This window comes from Psittacula echo, assembly GCF_963264785.1.
Source record: "Psittacula echo genome assembly, chromosome: 1".
Classification (NCBI taxonomy): Eukaryota; Metazoa; Chordata; class Aves; order Psittaciformes; family Psittacidae; genus Psittacula; species Psittacula echo.
The window spans coordinates 124,417,481-124,439,172 of record NC_137735.1 but is presented as its reverse complement, the minus strand read 5'-3'; the positions used below and the strand labels follow the sequence as shown (position 1 = coordinate 124,439,172).

General features: G+C 38.9%; 1 protein-coding gene across 8 annotated transcripts in view; it reads right to left on the bottom strand.

Moving 5' to 3' along the window:
- Nucleotides 1-21,692, bottom strand: part of OSBPL8 (oxysterol binding protein like 8) — a 94,531-nt gene that overhangs the window by 25,400 nt on the left and 47,439 nt on the right. For 6 of the 8 annotated variants that reach the window (XM_080633068.1, XM_080633073.1, XM_080633067.1 and 3 more), the window contains 4 exons: nt 8,435-8,505; nt 3,701-3,781; nt 2,974-3,075; nt 1,561-1,764 (listed from right to left, as the gene is read on the bottom strand). In XM_080633068.1, the coding sequence (XP_080489194.1) occupies nt 1,561-1,764; nt 2,974-3,075; nt 3,701-3,781; nt 8,435-8,505 (458 nt within the window). Of the gene's footprint in view, nt 1-1,560; nt 1,765-2,973; nt 3,076-3,700; nt 3,782-8,434; nt 8,506-15,061; nt 15,305-16,405; nt 16,462-20,966; nt 21,330-21,692 lie in introns of those variants that run through there. The other 2 variants (XM_080633070.1, XM_080633071.1) reach the window with 2 other exon arrangements.

Here is a 21,692-nt window from a genome sequence, read left to right as displayed (position 1 = left end):
AGGTAAACAAGGCACAAAAAGGTTTCAAACTTCAAGGCCTTTTATCTAATTAAACCCAGTAATTCTCAACTGCAAATAGCCATACCAAAATGAACAAACGCCACTCCAGCTCTCAGCACATTTAGAATGGACAAAATCAACTTGTTCAGGTTCAAAATTTGACCTACCTTAAAAAAGTAAAAATCTGGTGGGGCATGTCCTCTAAATTCTAAATATCTAGTTAAAAAAACAAACAAATCCATTTTCTCATTGCCAAGCAAAAAAGAAATATAAGACTGATTTGTGATCTTCTGCAGACAAGCCACCACTTTGCAATGCATGTATACTTGATCATAAATAATTAAAGCACATTAACACCAAACCCTATCACTTTGGAAAAGGATATGAATTTTATGTTCTGCAAATGTAAGATCACCACTAACTAGTGAAAAGTCCTCCTAAGCAATGTTAAAATTAAATAATTCAAAAGAAACTACAAAATATTTGATCTAAGCCTGGTAAATTTAGGCAACATTAATAATGATAACAATTCAGAAAGATCAAAACAAACATCAGGATTTATGCTAGCTGACTGACTTCCCAGTCTGAGATAAGGAAGGCAAAACCAATGTAGCACATTCTACAGATGTGACAGTATATCTATATTAATTTAAGATTCAGAAGATACAATCTCACAATTAATAGCTATCTTAAGATGTACATTGCAGAGGGCATCATTAATTTATTACAAGGGCCCTAATATTGTACAGTAACTTCATCTAAACCAAGATGGCAATTTCGGGAGGTAAGTATGTTCACTTGTGCTGTATTTCCATACTCCCTCTCCATATGAAAACAGGAAACACGGACTACAATAGCATGTTTACTAGAGTATAAACAATGAGTAAGAGCAAACAAAGATTCTTAGGAGAAACTGAAATAAACCTTTGCTATGCAGAACACACTGTGGTTTTCAGCACTTACAGATAAGATCTGCTCACAGTACTATGCCGTGTATGAGAAAGCAAACAGACATCAGAACTGAAAACATTTATCTGCCTAAAATTGTGACCAAAAGGGAACACAACTGGCTAGCAAGTTGCAATATAAACTACTATTGCACAAGGAAGTAATTTGAATTTCTACTTTTACAAGCAAATTGAACTGAAGCTGACATTTTATTACATGAGTATATAGCGCTGGAAACGAAAAAATGTTTATAATACATTTCAACTCTCATTTTGACAAATCACTTCCCTCCTTAATTTCTCAGATTCAGCTGATGTAAAATACGATGTTATACACTTATTCCTTCTCCTTACATAGTTACACACTGATGGCATTAACCTCTTCAATGCCATCCTTCTGCACACCACGCTTCTGAAGCTATTTAAGTATATAGAGCAGCATAAATCAAATAATTTGTGATGAAAAGGACTAGATATTGAAGGCTCGTATTCAGAATAAACAAACCATTAAAGTTATAACAGCAAATGCAGTTCAGCTTTTCATTAAGATTGTCTTTACTGATCGCTGTCTAATGCTAGTCATCCAATAAAAAATACATATACTACCACTAACCTTTATAGCCCATATGGACTGCTCCAAAGGATGAAAAAGTTTGAAACAAAAGCCATCTTTTTTAGAAGGCCTCTCAATGAGTTCACAAGCGTTCAGGAGCACTGTTCCCACCCACTGGCCATTTTTGGGGGTTTTGTAAACAAGCAACACTCCTGGTTTCAGTACACACCACAGTTTGGTCCAGCTTTTCAAGGTACCACGAATCTAGAAGATAAATAGTTACAGTTATATGTCAGTGAAACCAATACCAAAACCATCCCTCTTCACTAAATGAAAATCTTAACTGAAATTATTTATTAGCTTTTATATCAAACCAAGTATATCAGGCCTATTAAAAGTTTATCCAGGTTTATCAAAAAAAAATACAAAAGCACAATTTCAGCCCTAACTGTTCTTTCTTAATACTTATTCTACAAATGGGTTTACACACATCCATATATGGGAAGAATGACAATTCATCTGAAATCTTCATGAATTATTTTATCTGGAACACAATCTATCACTAGCATAAAGACAGGATAATCTTTGGAAACAGAGTTCCTCTGAAAACAAGGCAGATGTCTGATTAGAAAAATAAGATGTTCAGAAAATAACTCATATATTTGAATATGTTAGATAAAACATAACAGCTGTTAGTTTCAACCCATACTTGAAACAGAAGATCTTTTCAAGTCCCTGAATTTGCATGTCTAATTAGATGGCTTGCATCAATTCTGCCAACTCTGGATTTTAATCAGTTCTGTGTCTGGAGGACTGAATGTCAACTTGATCTCTGAGCAGTGTGTTAGCCTGCTTACACTGATTTTTGGAAAAAACAGAGAAACTTTTTGCAGACAAGCAACAGTTTGGAGCTAACTATAAAAATGGGTAACAAAGCTTTTTTTCTCATACAATTTCCAAGCAATAAATTTACAAATTTAAGGAATTATATACCGATACATAAACTGCACTACTGTTGCTGACACTGACTGCTATCTTTGAGAAATTAATTCTTCACCTTTTGTACCAGTATTACAGGACAGCTAGTTCTTAAGGGAAGAATTACCAGAAAAAAACAAGAAATCTGCATTCAAATATGGACTGAAATATTTTCACTACTGTTACAGAGGTAAACAGAGCTTCAATTGAAAGTGTACAATAAAACAACAAAGTAAGACCAGTAAAGCCAATTCATCTGAAGTTAATTGCTACACACAAGATGCACATGACTACGGTGACTGCAGTAAGTGGGAACAAAGTTCTTCTATTATTCCCCTAGGATTTGAGCACAGAGACCCTGGGATGCAATTAGTGGCTGCTGTACTTGTAGAAAAACATTAACAGCAAGTAAAAGATCGAGCCTTTTCTATTCTGGTCAGAAAGCAGCAAGCAGCTGCTACATCTTCCACTCAGGTTTCACACTTGGATTCTGACCTTCAACCAGTCAGCCATAACAATAACTGATGGGTCTGTGATAGTGCTAAGTAATTCTTTCGTAGCTCTCTTCTTTTCTTCTCTGTAATTTTTCTTCTGAACCTGTAAATAATAAGAAAAAGATTTACAATGCCACAGCTGTAAGCCAGTAATCAGAGCACAGAAAGACACTGATCAATACAAGCTGACGAAAAACTTGCTAAATTCAATTGGCAATATAGAAAAATAGCTTTAAAACACAATATTTTACTTCAAGGTGTGAACAACTATTTCATGCTCTGTTTCAAGAACAGCTAAATGTAACCAATTTCAGATTCTTCTGCCATTTGCTTTTAATACCAAGGACTTTGAAACTCCTGATAGAATCACAGGGGGGAAACTAAACAAGCAAACCAATCCTACCCCCCTTTCCTTTCCTGGTGTAAAGTACAAAACCACACTTGGGCCACATTCAAATTTAGAGGTACATTATCTGATCAGCAGTCTTGACCTGCCCATTACTTTCCCTCCCCAGTAGAAATTTGCAGCACCATACCTCACTCTTCTAGAGACAACTAATTTTAAGTTTCCCCTGACTTGGTGTCCACCAAACAATGGTGTTTGGTCTTGTTACAACACAGAGGGAAGAAGGCAGTAGAAAAACCATAGGTTCTGCTTGCAAATTGTAACTTTGCTAATTCAATTTGTCATTTCATTGCATCTAGATGTGCATTGGAAATTACCTCACCTTGAGAGATTCCTTTTTTGTAAGTTTGCTTGCAGATAAAGAGATGTCCTTCTCAGAGCCATTGAAAAGCTTGGATTCAGACTGAAATTCACAAAATGCATAATAAATAAATAACAATAACAGATACAAGGTTGTATTACTGTTGCAGATACTTCAGAAAGTATTTGCAGTGCACAGTTGTGTTTGTAAGGTTCCCACTCCCATTTGCTCCTCTACTGCTTCTCCTACGTAAAAAAACAATAAACCCAAAACACAATAAGCCACAACTCATAATATGAGCTGTTCACCACCTATTTATGGAGTCTTTTTGTCATAAGGGTTTTATGGGAAGGAAGTCTGAGATTCCTTCAGAAGAAGTCGAACTACATGCAGTAAATATTTACCACATGAAGCCTGTTACTCATTATGTCACAGTCTTGACTAGTTAAGAACTTTTTTAGCAGAGAGATAAGGTTTTAGGAGAATCCTGGTGTTTAAACACAGGAGCTGCTCCCATGCCATACAAATCCCAATGTCTTCATTCAAAACTTGACAGCTCCTCCAAATGGATTGCTATAGAGGAACTTACCCTGTGAGCCATGAAGGAAAATACAGCCTCTTCAATCTAGGATTCGGTGCTCTATAAATCATCAGAGTACAACTGACCACTAACAGCACTCATTCTGCTCCTTCCTCTCTAATCCCATGTTCCAATTACTTCGCAAGCCACCTTCAAGAACCTCGCAGTGGTGATAAGACAGGGGAATGAGACTCAGGTTTGTTCACGAAACCCAAGTCCTCATTACCCTTGTTCACAGCAGGACAATGTGCTGTCTCAGCACCACACGATTTCTCCTTCCTGCCTCTACCCACATCTTCTAAGGTTCAAAGTTTGTTCCTTGGCATCTGCTGCCTACTAGTTGAAAGGGAACTAGAGCCACCAAATATTCACCGTGGGATACAGAGCTCATGAAAAAGAAAAACTAAAAAAAGAGGAGCCTATGACAGAGTTATCACATCATTCCTACTGCAAGTCAGAGGACACCAGGTAGGTATCCACTATATATGCACTTTAACTAAATTAAGAGTTACATTTCTTTGTGCACTGAAATATAAGCCTGACAGACCCAAAGTTCCTAGTCAAAAATAAAGAAGAAAAAAAGAAAAATCAGTGTAACCTTTTAAACTGTGAAAACTCAAGCAGTTTATGAAAACTACTTCTCAAGCTGTTCAACATTTCTGACTAGTAATTTCAAATCTCAGACCACAATGCAAAGTCTAGACATCAAATTTCTGTTTTGGAATACTATAAAATGACAGTCAAAAATATGCAAGTTTTGAGAAAACTGACTGCAATAAATATTAACAGTGTACTTGACCACTCTTCTTAACACACAAGTTGCTCAACCTAGTTATTTAGATAACTAGTGTCAAAAAGATGTTCAATAACTGGCAAAAAGTAATTTTATCTCAAAATGATTTCAATGATAAGGAAATGTTCTCTAACTTCCATATACATCTTGGAAAAATGAAGGACACCTCTTCACTTTGTATTAAAGACATATTCTTAACACTCAAAACGTAGCTTTAAGACAAGCATACAACTTGAAATTTAATTCCTCTCTCTAGAAGTTAAAAGGAAATACAGTACTTTAAATGTAATAACAGAAGAGGGAAAAATGCTTATCACTGTCACATAAGAAGAGGTAATGAACTCGTTATGCAAGCTATAACGGAGCAACTTAAGGAAAACATTCATAAATATTCAAGTTGCTCACTAACAGAAAGCTAATGCAACCTAAAGGTCACGCATATAAAAGCCCCAGACCAGGAAGTATCACAGGTTACAGAAGCCATTTCCTCAGTGTCTCAGTTTTAAAGCTCACTAATGGCACTGAGTAAAGGCCCGTATTTACCTGTCCAACGGATTACAAGCAAGATTAGTGATTCACGTATTTTTAAGCTAGTAACTTTCTCAGAGTTACACCCACACAAAGTGGGTGGGATCAAAATTTAAAGGAAGAAAACATTTCAAAGAACCTACTGCAGCTCTCAGCAAGGTACATTCAGCACCAGATTCTGGGCAAGTCTCATGCCTGCTTTTCCATCCTTACTTACAAAGAAAGGCTACTACTTCACCTCCTCAGCTCTGACAGACAGTTGCCATCTTCTGTTAGCCTGAAGTTTATTTGTGGGTTACAAAAGAAATGCCACTCTTATCAAGCCCCACATGCAGTAATTGCAAAAATAACAGATAAAGAAGAATATGTATTAGAAGTAGTAGGAATATTGGTCTTATCTTTGATAGCAGAAAGACACAAACAAAAGTAACGGTAAAACACACAGAGATCCTGGAAAGACAAGACCCAAGCAAAATAAACACATGAAAGAGAAAAAACAAACTGGATAGTCAAAGATAAATGATTAATAGAGTCTGAAATAAATCCAAGTTAAAAGAAACAGTATTAACTTGAGTTGTAAGTCCAAAATGATTTAGAGGTTTCTGGACCAACGTAAATGTTTTGATTAGAAGACTTAAATGTTTTGAATTAGAAAGCATGACTTAGACTAGATATCCCAGCATCCTGTGCAGCTGGCTCCTGAAAGTATCCAGTGTTGGGAAATCCATCACTTCCCTGGGGACATTATTCCAATGGCTGGTTGTTCTCATTGTGAAAAATTGGAATTCTACTTGGAATTTCCTTAGGAGTAACTTGCCATCACCCTTCCTCTTTCCCATGTGACTCCACGTAAAAAAGAGTCTCCATCTTCTTTGTAGCCATCCTTTAAATACCTGCTTCCTTGACCTCTCTGACAAGTGAGGGTCTAAGATGCAGTAAAGCTGAAAATGCAAAGCTCTGTGATTCCAAGTCATGTGTAAGATGCCAACAGCTTGAAATGCTTAGCTACACACTACTAAATTGCAGCGTAAGCTGCAGAAACTGACCTGCTCTCACCTCAGTGCAATTCTGATAACACCATTTAACCAGGGAAATGCTACCGTAATCCTTAAATAGCTTTGATTTCCTTTGGTATCTCTCTAACGTTTCTCTTTAATGCTCTGACACATGAAATATCAGACAACTTTGTGTCAAGACCTTTAAGCGCAATCCCTCTGTCTCCCAGGGCTGCAGCTGCCTGTGCCCAGATCCAGCCCTGACAGACTGCAGTGCTAACCTTGCAGCAGAGAACTATGGAAAGAGCTGTGCGTGGAGCGAGAAGCAGGCCCCTTCCCCTTGGGTGCTAGCTGTGGTAAAGCTCAGGTCCTTGCCTTGCCCTACCGAGCAGTCCCTGCCTGCTGTTTAAGTGTCTGTTACCCCATTTGCCTCTGTGAAAACCAGTGGACATCCTAGCAGAAAATAGCTGACCACACAGCTGGGTAATTTAAAGCCTTGAAACTCTATCCTGCAGTGATGCCTAAATAAGAAAAACAAGTGAACTTAGCTACTCCATTCAGAAATCATACCATACACAACCTCCCTCTTTGAAAAAGGCAGTCTTTTCCTCATCTCTTTAATCTTTGATGTCTTAAAGAGACACCTATTGTATGGGGCACCCAACTGAAAACATTGTTTTTTCTAGAATTCCACATTCTAAATACGTAAAAATCACTAGATAAAACTTTAGTGCATTAACATGCCAGGCACTTTTGCTGACCAGAATGTTCATGCAATAGGCCAACAAATAAAGAAGGTTGCATCATAGTGGCCTACAAAATGGCCTAAAACTGACAGCTTCTATAACTGTAAGTTACAAATTTACAAGGATTTGGGAAAGGAAAAGACAGCTATGGTAGATTTTTCTCTACGCTACTACAATGACTTGTCACACAACTCTCTCATCATGTGCCTACTTTATTCTGAGTGAGAATCCTATTGCAAACTACTCGAGTAAATAATTGTGATGAGAACAAAACATAGGTCTGGAGAGAAAAGACCTGAGACTACTTCATAAAAAGAGACTTTTCGGTTTCTTGGGTAGCTCATGTTTTCTTCCTTTTTGAAGTTTAGTCATCCCAAGATCCTATGGTTTTCGCGACTGCAGTGTCCATGTCCCAGCTCCACTTTGGATGTTCTCAGTTTTCACCACATCTCAGTGAGCCTTTTCCAACTTGGGACTATACAGTGAGGATTATGAATTTGCTTGACTCCTGCCTTTTCCATTTCTATCATCAAGACTACCAGGAAAGATAAACATGCATAGCAATTACATCTACTTTAATATTCTACTGAGCCAGCTTTCTGTTGCATGCTCAGTGCCTCAATGAAATGGGCCTTGGTAATTAAATTCTGAGGTACAGAAGCCATTGCAACAGACAGGACAACAAATTACACTTAATTATGTTTTACTCTGGCAATTTAAGCCATTAAAAGAAACCTTTTCCAATTACAGTTTCCCTAACATTCCTATGAGAAGATTTCCTACAGCTCAGTGAACAGTATCTTCACCTCAGCTTAGAAGAATTCTAAATTATGTTGCGTAGCAAGAGTTGGCTTCCATCCATCGTTACATTTGGCAAGACAACATCCCACCTCCCGAGACAATAGTGAAGACTCCACGTTTCGTTTTCACTAATTTGAACTGCAGATTTTAATGTGATGTCATCCTGACAACTGTATTAAGAAATTCCCTTTAATCTTTATCTATTGCTGAATCTGAAGAGTAATCTTCAAGATTATCTACAACAAAAGTTTGATAATTTGCATTTAAACTCCTTTATACACTGACATTTTTAAGCCAGATTACTTTCCTTACCTTGCTTTTTGACATAGAATGTGACGTATCCTCTTTACTTTGTGACACATCATCCTTCCCTTTGTCAAAACCTGAAAAGACAGTAGTGTTGCAAATTATTTGAAGACATCGATTTGATGACATCAACATCAGCTAACCTTTGAAATAAATTTGCAAATTGTGTTTAGCATTAAAAAGTGCAAGCAGATTAGATTTTCAAACAAAGTATATGTACCAGACCCTCACTTTAGTTGAAAACATATCAGCTAGTATAATATAAACTAATTTTATACCCACCAAGATATAAGAACAGTCCACTGTATTTGGGTGGCACGGCACACCATCCAATAACGTGATGAACTGTAAATACAGTGTGCAAAGTTTTGTCCTTTTATCTTCTCTTGTAGCAGAATACCAAATTGAGCCTTTTTTTGGTTCATTTCTGTAGCTAGCAGTAATTGTTAAATACCATCTACATGAAAGCAAATCTAAAACACTGATTAGGATTGCTAGTCAGTTTTTTTGCAAGAAAATGGGGAAAAGGTTGATTGCATTAGCCTTGAATTTATACCTTCAGCTTGACACTGCATAAGTACGTCAAGGTTTTATATTAGAACAGTTGTTGAAATCCCACTTATGGTCTGCCAGCAACTCAAAGTACAGACCCCACATTTTCCCAGTAGCCAAAAAGCAAGTTAGACAATGGCTGTATCCAGTATATGTTTGACAATGGAAAAGGGGGTCACCCGTTTCATACATGCCACATAACATATACTGAGAACCTAGCATCCTCTTAAGGAAAAATAATCTACTGAACATCTCAGTGATCCATCTACTTTGAAGCGGTTGGTGGTAGCATAAAGCTTTTGACAACAGGAATAAACCAAACTGTGCAGCACATTTATCTGGGTAAGTAAAAATGCCATCACTTCCATGCCCTCCAGATGCAAGGCTGATAAATATGAAGTCACACATTAAGTTCAGGAATAATTCATGCAGCTGCAAAGCTCTTGCTTGCTCTGGCAGTAGCACCCCAGACCTTTAGCCCACGAGAGGGCACTGCACCAGCACACAAATTGCATAAACAGACACCTAAAGCTCTTCTGAACTTCCCTTGAAGATGCTCCGAACTTTGAAATAGAAATTGGTTACTCAGATGTCTAAAATAAGAAGATTTATCATAGAAACGTTTTGCTTTTACATTTTTAGGGGACCTTGTCTATGTGTGGGGAAACCATGAGCTTTAAGAGAATTTTTATTAACTCTGTAGCAGTGTTGAGTAGCTTGTTGAATGCAGGATTTGTTTTTTACATTAGCATTTTCACCCTTCCACAACTTACAATACCCAGAAACTGTAACAAAGAACAGATTCATCTATCACAAATACATGTGTTGGGAAGTGTCACTGAGTTAAAGAGGCATTAAGTTGGTCTTCAGGTTACACGAGAAATCAGAGATTCCTCTTAGTTTTAGTCTGTTAACCAGTCTTTTGCAGGGTTGTCTTTTTTTGTTTGTTTGTATTTATTACCACTTGCAGAGATTCTTTTGTAAGACTAGTTTTATTTTGAATTATATTCTGCAGTACAATGATGTTTCATTTTATGTTTACACAAAGTAAACCCTACATGCCTTTAAAGAAGCCTTTACACATCTTTACGGAAGCCCCTCTGTGCACAGATCATTAACTCCTTTCTGTTGAAACTCTTACAACACATCCATGGTAAGTTTGTTCAGCTAATGAATCCATAATGCAGAAGACTCTGACCACAGGGAAGGACTACTTAGACAGGCATTAGATTTGTAGTACTAAGGAATCCAGAAAAATCCCAAAGGCATGTTGTGATCCGGAGACCAGAAGCCACATTTCCTATTTAATACCAAATCCGAAAGCACATTTTCTATAGCACTGGTCATTAGGTGCTATAACACCTCCAGCCTTAGAGGACAGACCTGCCTTAGTGAATTGAGAAGTTACTAGATTCAATGCCAGTCTTAGGCAGTCAAACACACACCAAAACCATAGTAATGAGGTTCTGTCCTTACCCCATACCCAAAAGAAATCTTTCATTAGGAACCAAGTTCCACTGAAAATGTAATGCGTTTTTTAACAGCTTTCTCACTTTTACTTATTTATTTATAGGCATATACAGAAGACTTAGTGATGGGAATCAACGAGGAAGTGCTAAGTCAGGATTGTTCTTACTGAAGATAAGCTATAATTCACAGCTTACTTTCTAAAGCACAACAGTTTTAAGGGCTTTACATATCCTTACTTAACAAACATATGTTTTCATTTTCATAAACAAGCTTTGCATTGGTATCACCAAGCAGAAATGAAAACAGAACTACTCTGTCCCAGAGAATCAGACACAAAGACCAAAGTTCAGTTGTGCTTCAATGAATTTAACCTCCCTGCTTCCAGTATCCTGAACCTGACGTGCATGCTCACTGATTCATAAACATGCTGCCACACTCACTGTTCCCTTTGCCTTATTCACACACAGAGAGCAATGGGCTGCCTGAGGGGTTTGCTAGAGAACCCAAAGCAGGGTGCTGCAGATCCTGGAACAGCTTGCACTGCTCTGCCTTGGTCAATGAGGAAACCCAACCAGTCATTCTCGCATCCCACATCATCCTACTTGTAACCCCCCTCTCTGTAGAAGTCATAAGGTCACTCAGAACACAGACAGGCTTTTTTCCCCTATGTGCTAAAATGTATAAAACATATGATGTTAAACTGAAAGAGGGCGGATTTAGATTAGACACTAAGAAGTTCTTTACTGTGAGAGACGTGAGACACTGGCACAGATTGCTCAGAGAAGCTGTGGCTGCCCCATCCCTGGCAGTGTTCAAGGCCAGGCTGGATGGGGCTTGTAGAAAATGGAAGGTATAGGGGAGGTGGAATTATATGATCTTTAAGGTCTTTTCCAACCCAATTAATTCTAGGATTTTATGTAAAACACCATAATTCAGGTGCAGATTCTGACACAGCCTCACCCACTGTAAGGACCTCAGTGTTATAAGAACTCTTACTTCTAACAAGAACAGTTTGATACTAATACCCACATGGAAATATGTACTGAAACATCACAAAAAGCTATACATGGGCCCAAGATGAGGATGATATACACTTTGCCATGGAAATACTTGGTCAAAGAAACGACAGAACAATTATATTCAGAGAATAAACAATAGGAAATACTGTTTTCTCCCTTCCTGCTACCAGTTATGAAGAGCAAATCACTGAATGGATTTCTGACAAAGGCAACCGCAAAGCCAAGAAAGCTGAGCCTCTAAATGATGCTCTTTGTTATTGCTCTTTTTGTAATTTTGTTCATCCCAGAGGGACTGAAAATTGCACCACAAGAAGTCACTGAATCAGTGTCTGGAGCAGAGACTGCCAGGGTATAAGAGGGTAGAGGAAAGATCTAATGAAAATGAATGTTTCAAGTTTTTCCAACGTTGTCCAGCAGTGGTTTGGGGCTTAATATTTTAGCTTACTTGCTGTTTCCCATCCTGTAATTCAATCTTTAACCTCTTTAACAAGATAACCTGAGCTCACATTTCACAATGTAGAAATTCAGGTGTTGAAGATGCAGTCCTTTTCTGTAACTTGCATTAACTCTCTTGAACCCATGTATCATTTTCTACCTAATACTCTTAAAGCAATCTTCAAAGTTAGGAGAGGGCAAGCAAGTAATGTCTGAATCAACCTTCAGAGCTGCAGACTGAGCTCCTAGTATTATTTAAGACATCTGCAGATTTGACAAATGATACTGTCATTTTAAATGCAGTCTCCACTTAAATGCTGTAGCCTCTAAAGCAGTTCTGGACATCAGGGACCATGTTCAGAGCAACACTATGTCTTAGCAGACTTTTTCCCGCTGTGACCTTCCTTGTCTTTAACATCACAGGCCCCAGGGCCTCTGAAAGCTGATCCCAACCCCACTGCAGTCAGCTGCAGTTCATGGTGTGACCTTAGAAGCCAAGGGAAACTGTCCATCAGTACACATTCCTACTGTGAGCACTCAGCAAGTCCTTCCCAAACTGGCAGGTAGAAATCTACATAAGAACTCATGATGAGCTTTCAGATAGTTGCAAGCTCCTCCTGATAACTGCATGCAACTGGAACAACCAGAACTCTATACACTTAAGATGTCCATGAAACAAAATCAAACAGTGCTTCTTAAGAGACTGAGCTGGAAGACACAGTCAATACCAAAGGAGAAAAATCCTCCAAATGTCATTTTTGACAAAAAATGAGGAGTATATACATTGTTAGATCAGTGTTAAAGAATCGTTAGGATAAGTCTGTGGTAGGGCACATTTTAAAACTGTTAAGAGTTTTCTATTTTGAAGTGTAACACAGGTATCATACTTTAGTCGCACCTAAAATCTGTCCCTTTAATCAATTCTGATGGATGGGAAAAACCCAAAACCAACCACATAACACTGCCTACATCTCAAATGCTGATTCTGTACCTCTCAAATACCATACGCAATTGGGATAGCTGAGAAAAATACATCAGAAAAACACATGTTAGTTTTAACATAAGATCTCTTTTACCTAAAAGGAAAGAACTGCTATCCACTGGAGGCTTTTTTACAACAAACAGAAGCAGCAGCAAAAAAGTAATGCAACACATGAGAAGAGCACAAACAGCAAGCCAAGTAACAATAATAGTGACCGCCAATAAAGAGCAAGGAACAGCCTGGTTTGATTACTGAGGTGCTGCATAAGCAGTTGTGAAGAACTAATAATTGAGCTGAAAAGCTGTATGCTTCTGAAGGAACTATGAGTTCCCCTTAGTGGGAGATACCAGTACTGGTGTCTTATAGTAAACACAACAGGGGGAGAGAAAGGAAAAATCTTTATAAAGAACAGAATGCAGGAGACAACAGTCTGTTTAACTGACCAAATTTCAAAAGCTTGCTAACCACCAGTTTTAAGAATACAATCCCATATGAAATAATCCAGATTCCTCCATGGATTTTGAAACTGGAGTAATCAGAAAAGTCCTTTCATATATTTTCTCAAGTATTTTGCAAACGCCATCTAAAATAAACAATAACAGCCAAAGCTTCTCCTCCCTTTAAGTATACATGAATATTTTTTAGATGGGCAGTAACTACTCTTTGCTTAAACAAAACTGAAAGAGTGTATCTTCCAGCACATTAAGGTTGTTTAAATTCTTCAGATATATGGAAGATCCCACAAGATAAAACTTTTTTAGTTATATTTTAAACCTTTGGGGTTTTTATTTATTAAAAACTGTTTTCCTTTTGTTCTGCCTTTTAAGAAGTCACTCATTGTCCACCTACGGAGAGTAATCAGCCATTCTATACAGGAAGGAAGCAAATAGGAAACAAATCCCTTTTTGTCTCAGTAATTACCAGACTACATGCATTTACTTTAAAGGTAGGAAGAATCTGTCTAGTTGCCAACACCATGCTTTCAAGCTTTGAGATCTTTATTTCCTGAACAGCTTGAATAAAGCTCAAGTGCTAAGATTCTTGGTAGAAGGCTAATCATTTCCAGCAGCAGAGTGAAAAGAAATATTACAGGGTAAAACATCAAGTTGAACAGAACACGGTGTCCCAGCAATTGCCCCTACCTGCCTGAGCCTGAACATGCTGCTCTGGTGATTCTGCAACCCAGTGATGCTGAGAGCTCCCTCATTGCCAGCCGGCAAACTCCCCAATGCACCCTATAACTCTTCCACAGCTACAGAGCCAGGGCTTACAAATTCAGTGAGCCACTCTGCAGAAGGCATGCAATAAAAAGTGAGAACTATTTTATCACAGCCCACCACCCCTACTCCTCACCAGCAATCTGTCCCCATGGGACTATGTCACAAAGTGCATCTGTGCGCATGCACAAGACAAGTCACACACACAGAGTAATTCTGGTAAGAAGGTACTATTGTTACGATGTCCCCTTTTCAGGAAGAGGTGACCTTGTAACACGTTTTCGAGCATCAAATTCGCCAGGAGTAAACTGCTGAAATTCAGTACCTATATCAAAAGTGCACATCACGGACAGTGAAACTCCAGAAATTCATTTCAATATTCCAGCACTCATTTTCAGCAAACAACAAATCTGAGCAAAAAGAGATTTAAGCCCTTTCTGGTGTTAAATGTCTTACAAATCTTGCACTGCAGTGTTTAGCAAGGCTATGCTTTTAGCCCTAAAATAACCCTTGTTATTTTTTTCAAACCACTGACGACAAGCATATAGATTCTTCAGTACTTACAGCTAAATTAAAACCTTCTGCTGTACCTTACTATTTTAAAGCATGTCCATTGAATGTGGGAGTAGTGTTAAGTACAAGGGAGGAAGACATTTATAAACCACATCATAGAACTTCAGTCATAAAAGCGCAAACAACCAAAACAAATATTCCAGTCAGTACCAAATACACAAACGGCTTTTAAAGAGAGATTTACTGAGATGTAAAAGCTAACTTGCTCACTCGCCTATCTGCAAATCTGGCCACTACAAAGTGCTGTTATCTAAATGCATACAAGCAATACTCTTTCTGATTTCTATCAACACCTCAGTGCATTACTTTCATTCAAGCTGGAAAATCCAAGGCGGAAATTACATTCTCTTCTGTACATTTTAAGAAATGCAAGACCGAAACAAACCTGGTAAAGCAGGAGAGAGTTCGTTATATCCTCCAAATGAAGCATTCCGGACAAGCTTTCGGCCATCAGCTCTTGCAGAAAACACAGATGAAATCCCAGCACATGAAGAAAACCTACGTCGCACTGGACCCTCTTCCTTCATGAGTTAAGGTGTTTGTGTAAGGATTATGTTCTCTGTGAAAGCTGGTTAGCATTAGCTGCTTGGAACAACAGTGTTGCAGTAACAGCCTTTTACCTCACATTCTGATGAGTAAGATACAAAAGGAAAAAAAAGAAACAAACGAAGGGCACATGTGAAAAATGCAGTGAAGAGACAGAGGCTGCCAAATCAGCAGCAAGCCAAGCAACACTATACTCCTCTCATCAAACCCATTAGGACGCTTAAAGCAGAACGGCTTTGCTTCAGCTCCTCTTTCCCACAAACACATCTCAGTTTTGGCCCTACTCGTATGTTCTAAGCACATAAAAAGGGTGAATATTTGGATTTTAAGGACCCCTTAAATTAAGCTTTTCTCCTGTTGGTCTTTCAAGTCCCAAATTTAATTCGCACAAAGCAAAACTCATGAGCTATGTGGCTTCCCTATTTGATATTGTGGGACACTACAGTAATCTGAAAAGGAATCTGATGCTTTGCATCATGCAGCCATATTGAACTGCTGTTCAGGCTCTTACCTAGCTAGTTTTTATCAACTGATTGCCATGGCTTCTACATCCTCATTTCTTATTTTTTTTTTAAAGGTGAGGAGATAGCTTTTTCTCCTCTTAGCCTCTGCCATTTCTCTCTATATATATGAGCCAATCTGAATCCTGGAAGAGTTTGTTATTAATGCCCCAAAGATTTTAGGCAACGAATAAAACACTTAAATGAACCAGCTTAAATTTTAACCATAAAAAAAAAAATCTCAGTGAATTGTGTTTCAAGACCAGAACTCAGCTGACCCAAACTGTTCTTGCTGACAGCTACCAGAATAAAGTCTAACAAACTCTCCCTAACCTTCATCCACTGCTCATTAAGTTTGGCTGCCTCTTTCTGCCCTGACAACTAGTGTGCATGGCCACACTCCTCTATACGTGGAACATCCGTCCCATCTGGTGCTTCTCTGCCAATCTCATTCCCCCCCAACCCCATCTTATTTCTGACAAAATATTCTTTGAAACCTACTCCGTTTGCTGGAAAACGGAAAAATGAGGCACCAAGAATTGGCCTGAAAATAAGAATTTGTGCTCTTCTTTACTCCATACTTGAGGTCTGCTCCTCTTACAAAGTGAAACATGCCCCACAATTACATCCATAATAGCGTGAATTTGATTAATCCTCAAATAATGCTGTCTCCAGATGCTTACGCAAAGAAGTGTACTCGCTGTACAGTAATGCAGCTCAGTAATTTCAGTTCACACTGGCTCAAGGATAATACAGTAGACCAAAGTATTTTATAACAACAGGTTTTACTGTGTGGAGTGTATGTGCATTAGTACATGCATATAGATACATACACTAAGAGAAATACTGAACACACTGAAAATTCCTTTTTCTGATCATGAAACGTAGTAGCCTCCAGGATCCTACGAATCACCAGAATTTCTTCATGCTTTTTAAACAGACTAATGTCTCAATACATGCCAAGGAAAAAAGATGTAACTGAAAAAAACCCAAAATGAGAGCCATCAATCGAAACCATTATATGTGCTATGTAATTTCCACTTCTTCCGTACAAGAAGTGGAAAACTCTATTCACTTCAGCACAGGGAGGGAGAGAAACTAGATAAGCATGTCATATATTCAGGCCTGCCTCCATTTATCCATTACTGTGGCTCATACTTCCCTCAGCTGAAGCTGTCCTTTTCCAGATGTCCCAGAATGAACAGAAAGAGCAGCTGAAAAACTTAAGGAGTGGAATGGTGTGGCAATTGAAGAAGAAATGCAAGGAGGCAGAACACCACTTATTTTTTTAAACAGGAAGGAGAAAAAACAACAAAAACCCAAACCAAAACCAACCAAGCTCCATATCACTCCTGCAAATCTATCTTCTTAGCTACAACCTTGGTCCAAGTCTCTTCAGAATACACATTTTCCTTTTTCTAATTAAAATCAAGAGAAAGCTGCAGTAGAAAACCTCGCCTTACACACAGAAGGAACTGTATCCTCTCATTACAGACCTATCTTGCCCAGCTAATGGCTCTGTTATCTCAACTCTGAGTCAGGGCTATGACCCTGCCAGGGACCGCTCTGCTGACACTGGTATCAGGATGTTGCTATGTCTTGCACTGGAACGGCAGGGTCACGTAGACTCAGGGGAAGCTGCACCATCAGCCAACTGCACCACTCTGTCTGCATCTGCATCCAGCAGCCGTGCCAGCCAGCTCTGGATACGCTATAGCCTACCACATTCCTCCACAGCATAGTCTTCTCTGCCACTTTGTTCTCACAGAATCAACTGGGTTGGAAAAGACTTTTAAGGTCATCAAGTTCAACCATTATACTAGGATTGCCAAGACCACCACTAACCCACGTCACTAAGGGCCTCGTCTCATGTTACTAAAAAGTGCCTAGACATCCAGGAATTTGAGGAAGCAACATAACCCTGAAAGTTTCCCCTTATTTCTCTCCATGCCCTTCCAAGTTCCTTGACACTGTTCATGTAACCTGTAAACAAGAACAATTAAAAACCTCTGTCTCTTTCCTATGCTGTTGTCGCCATATAGAAGTGAAACTGAAGTCTTTGGGTAGATAAAATTAAGAATTTCAATATGGATAATGCTACATTTCCCCCCTCCGAAGCCATCTCCCAGCCAAGGAAGCCATTATCTGGGTATTCTACTTAATTACCTCTGCTTTAACTCAACACCGAAAGGAGAGGCAGACTCTGTGCCTTTTGCCAAAATATGACTCTGTCTCACCACCACCACAGAGGAAGAAAAGAACAAAAATATCTGATTTAAGCTTCCTTCTTCATCTCTCTCTCCCCTCCCCCCAAGACATCTTCACATTTCACTTAGATTTGCAGTGGTAAAAATATCACATAGTTTGGCTGAAAAAAGTCACTAGTTCTCCATCTTTTCAGCAGCTTGTGGTTCATTATGCCTGCTAATACTTCTATACACATACTCATTTGCTTCAACTGCTTCAAAGCAGTATACATTGCTGGAGACAGAGCTGACACACAACCAAAAGGCTGTTAGATGGAAAGGAGTCTGTAACATTTAATAAAAATTAGCATTTTTCTCAATAGTGTAATTCTAAGCTAAAGTTTATTGTAACTCTTGAGCATCAGCCTGAGATAATACTAAAGGCATTTCTGCTCTCCACGCACTCAGTGCCCAAAGCTCTCAGAAACCGTAATTCCTTGCTGTAAATTTGATTCCTGAAAGGACACAGAGGTACTTCTAAGTAGCTGGAAGTGCTTTCATTTGCATGTTCAGTACACTATAATGGAAAGGTGCACTTCAGTAGCCATCCTTTTTCCTCTTCTCCCCTTCCGGCAATTAAACTCAGACAGAAATGGTCAAACTATTGATAAATTTGGAATGAGTATCATTCATAAGGTGATCTTAGACTAATGTTCAGGAAGCCTTCTATCCTTTTGATATCAGTTCCCAGTGCCCTACTAATTGATATATTTAGAAAATGCACTAACATACACAGCTTGGAACTTTACGCAGTTTCAAAATAGTCACAAATAGAACTACAGCCAAGTCCAACTGCACAAGCAAGACATGGCTGAAAACCCTGCATAAGGAGGAAAGTGTCTGCATTCTAGCCTAAATGCATCAGCTGTGTGCCACAGTGCATGAAAAAAAGACACTTATCTGCACATGAAACAAAGATGCCTCATAACAGAAGTTCGGTACTTCATGAAAGCTGGCACTAGACTAAATATGTCACTGTAAGGGAGAAAAAGTCTCATGGTTTCTTTGTATTATGTAACACCTAATTCAGGAGGAAGATGGAAAAATCATGACTGAAATAGTTCATCTGTCCTCAGGAGGGGAGAACCCATGCTCAGTCTACCTGTTGAACATCTCTAAGAGGATGTTTCTCCTCTAAGAGGAAGAAAACTCATCTGTAGTATACATTTTCTAAAGGACAGAATGCAGTTCTCCTTTCAGCTACTCAACTGGGGCTTCTTCAGTAGTTAATGCTGGCTGAACAACAAATCATAATTCCATGCTTAAGGCATTCTTCCAAGATACTACCTGGGGCAAAACTTAAATCTGAGTACGTAACGGCAAAGAGAAGGCACATGTAATTCCAACAGCGCATGAACACTTCTGACGAAGCCTGATTTTAGTTATAAAACATTTCTCAGATTGAAAAATATTTACAGCTGAAAAAACCCACAGTATTATCAAAAAAGACCTTTCCGAATTGTACAGGTATGAAAACCAAGCACTGCAACTGAAATCAAATCAAATATATTCGGAACTATTCAACTGATGAATTTTAAATATAATAAAACTGATACTGATGCAATAATAGAACTAAAAGGATATCTAATGTTGAAGAGCAAAAAATACTCCTTTTCTCATTAGAGGTATATATGGAAAACCCAAAACATTCTTAAAAAAAAAAAATCTGTGAAAGCTAAAGGGAGATTAAAGTGGAAGGAAAACTGATGGTGTAGCAGAGAAGACAAAGCCTTTTTAGCCTTGCCCTTCAAGTCTGACAATAATTTGTCCTGACATTTTGACAGCACTACCTTTTTCAGAAATTCTTCCTCCAGTCCAACAGAAGAAAAGGTCATAAATAATTATCTGCATGCAACAGAAACACTCTCTTCATGGCATGCAGAAAACAGATAAAGGAAACTGCTAGATTATCATACCTATGAATGAGTTTTATCCAACAGCTGACTTCTTTGCACATGGACTTTAAGTGCTTTTCTCCTATTTAACGAAATGGGTATTAAAGATATACTTGCCTTCAGACACCAATATCTGGTTCAGAAAAAAGACGTGCAAGTAGTTTACAGTGGCAAGTTTCTTTCATCAAATATTCTGCTGTTCTCTGGTATTTCCAAGTCGAATGCAGTTTAGCTGAGGAGTAATTCCAGAGGCATGCCTGAGAGTGGTTATGAATGAACACCAAAGCTCTCAGTGCCCTGTTGGCAGCTGTACTTGGCTGAACCTCCTCACTTGCTAACACTCCTGCTTAGCTCCTCCCATCCTAATTAAATAGGCTTGCTCACTGCTCAGCTTTCAAGTTTTCATCTCAGCCATTATGAAATTCCCAAGGTCACAGTTCAAGTAGGCCAGCTCTGCAGAGATTGTCGGCGAGAAAGAGAACTTGCTTGAGAAGTTTCAAAGTAATCAGCCCTGCTGTCCCTTTCAGACTAAGTACCATGCTTTCATAAAGCCATAACCCACACAGAAAGGAGTACATGCAATTTACTTAAGCCACAAATACTGGGTGGAGTAGCATTTCAGAAATGGCAAGTTTTAATAAACACAATGACTTGCAGAGAGGAATGTGCCAGAGTATGCATTACAGCAAGAAAGCAGGACATCAAAATAATAGATTCAGGAAACTAACCACACAAAGCAGAACTTAAAATACTTCACAAGAAATTCAGTCTGGTAACACAAGCTAAAACTAGATTATTTAGAGGTCAAATGCATTCATTGATTACTGTGACTAGAATTTCACTCACATCCCATTTGTGACAAGCATCATTAAAGCTACTCCAAATAAGTTGCACAGGTTTGCAGAACCTGGGCTTCACCTTCATTGAAGTTTGCTCTGTCACAGAACTTCAAAGTGACCACCCTTTGCACTGAGGTCAGGTCCCTGCAGCAGATACTAATCCAGAATTAGCTAAGGAATAGCCAGTCCACATGGCTGCTATACACTGCTGATTATAAGATACTTCCTCAACATCAAAAAACACGGTAAGACACATGAACATACCTCCCAAGAACACAGAAGAGAGAACAAGGTTCTCCAACTGCAAGGGCTTATGAGGTCTTAAGACAGAATTCCCATGCAGCAGGAAAGCAAAAGCATTAACATTTTTCTAAGACATTAGATGCGCTTACTCTACAGAGAAGGTGCCTGACTTCAGAAGTAATATTTACTGTTAACTCCACACTGAAGTGCTAGCTGAAAGATAAGCAGGAGCTGGTATTTATGCAGTGACCAGTATTCTACCAGTGGAGTTAGAGCCTCCCCATGCATCTGCTATAACCACAGACATGAAGGATTTCTCTCTCCAGCTCCAGCACAGCACCTCTCTGCTCTGCCTTTAGTCTCATGTGCCCTCAAGAACAAAGAGGCTCTCATGACCTCCTGGAAGAAACCTGACCAAAGTGCCACAGCCAAGAGCCCACCGCAGGAAGAGCTGCTAATACTTTGGAAAGGCTTCGAGTGCACTGACCCAGGGCTGTTATCTTTCCTTCTACTGGATCTGTCTTCCCCTGATAGCCAGGAAGAAGAGATGCAGGCTACATCTCCAGAACTTCTTGCACGCTGACCACCAGAGAGCCAGAACAGGGATGATAAGCCAGGACATTTCTTACTGCGTGATCAAACAAAATGTGCTGCTGCTGCTGTCAACTGAGACAAACACCTGAAGCAAACAGTTTTTAAAAGCTACAAGTCACAGAGGTCTACAACAAACCCCCTTTAACTTGTTAA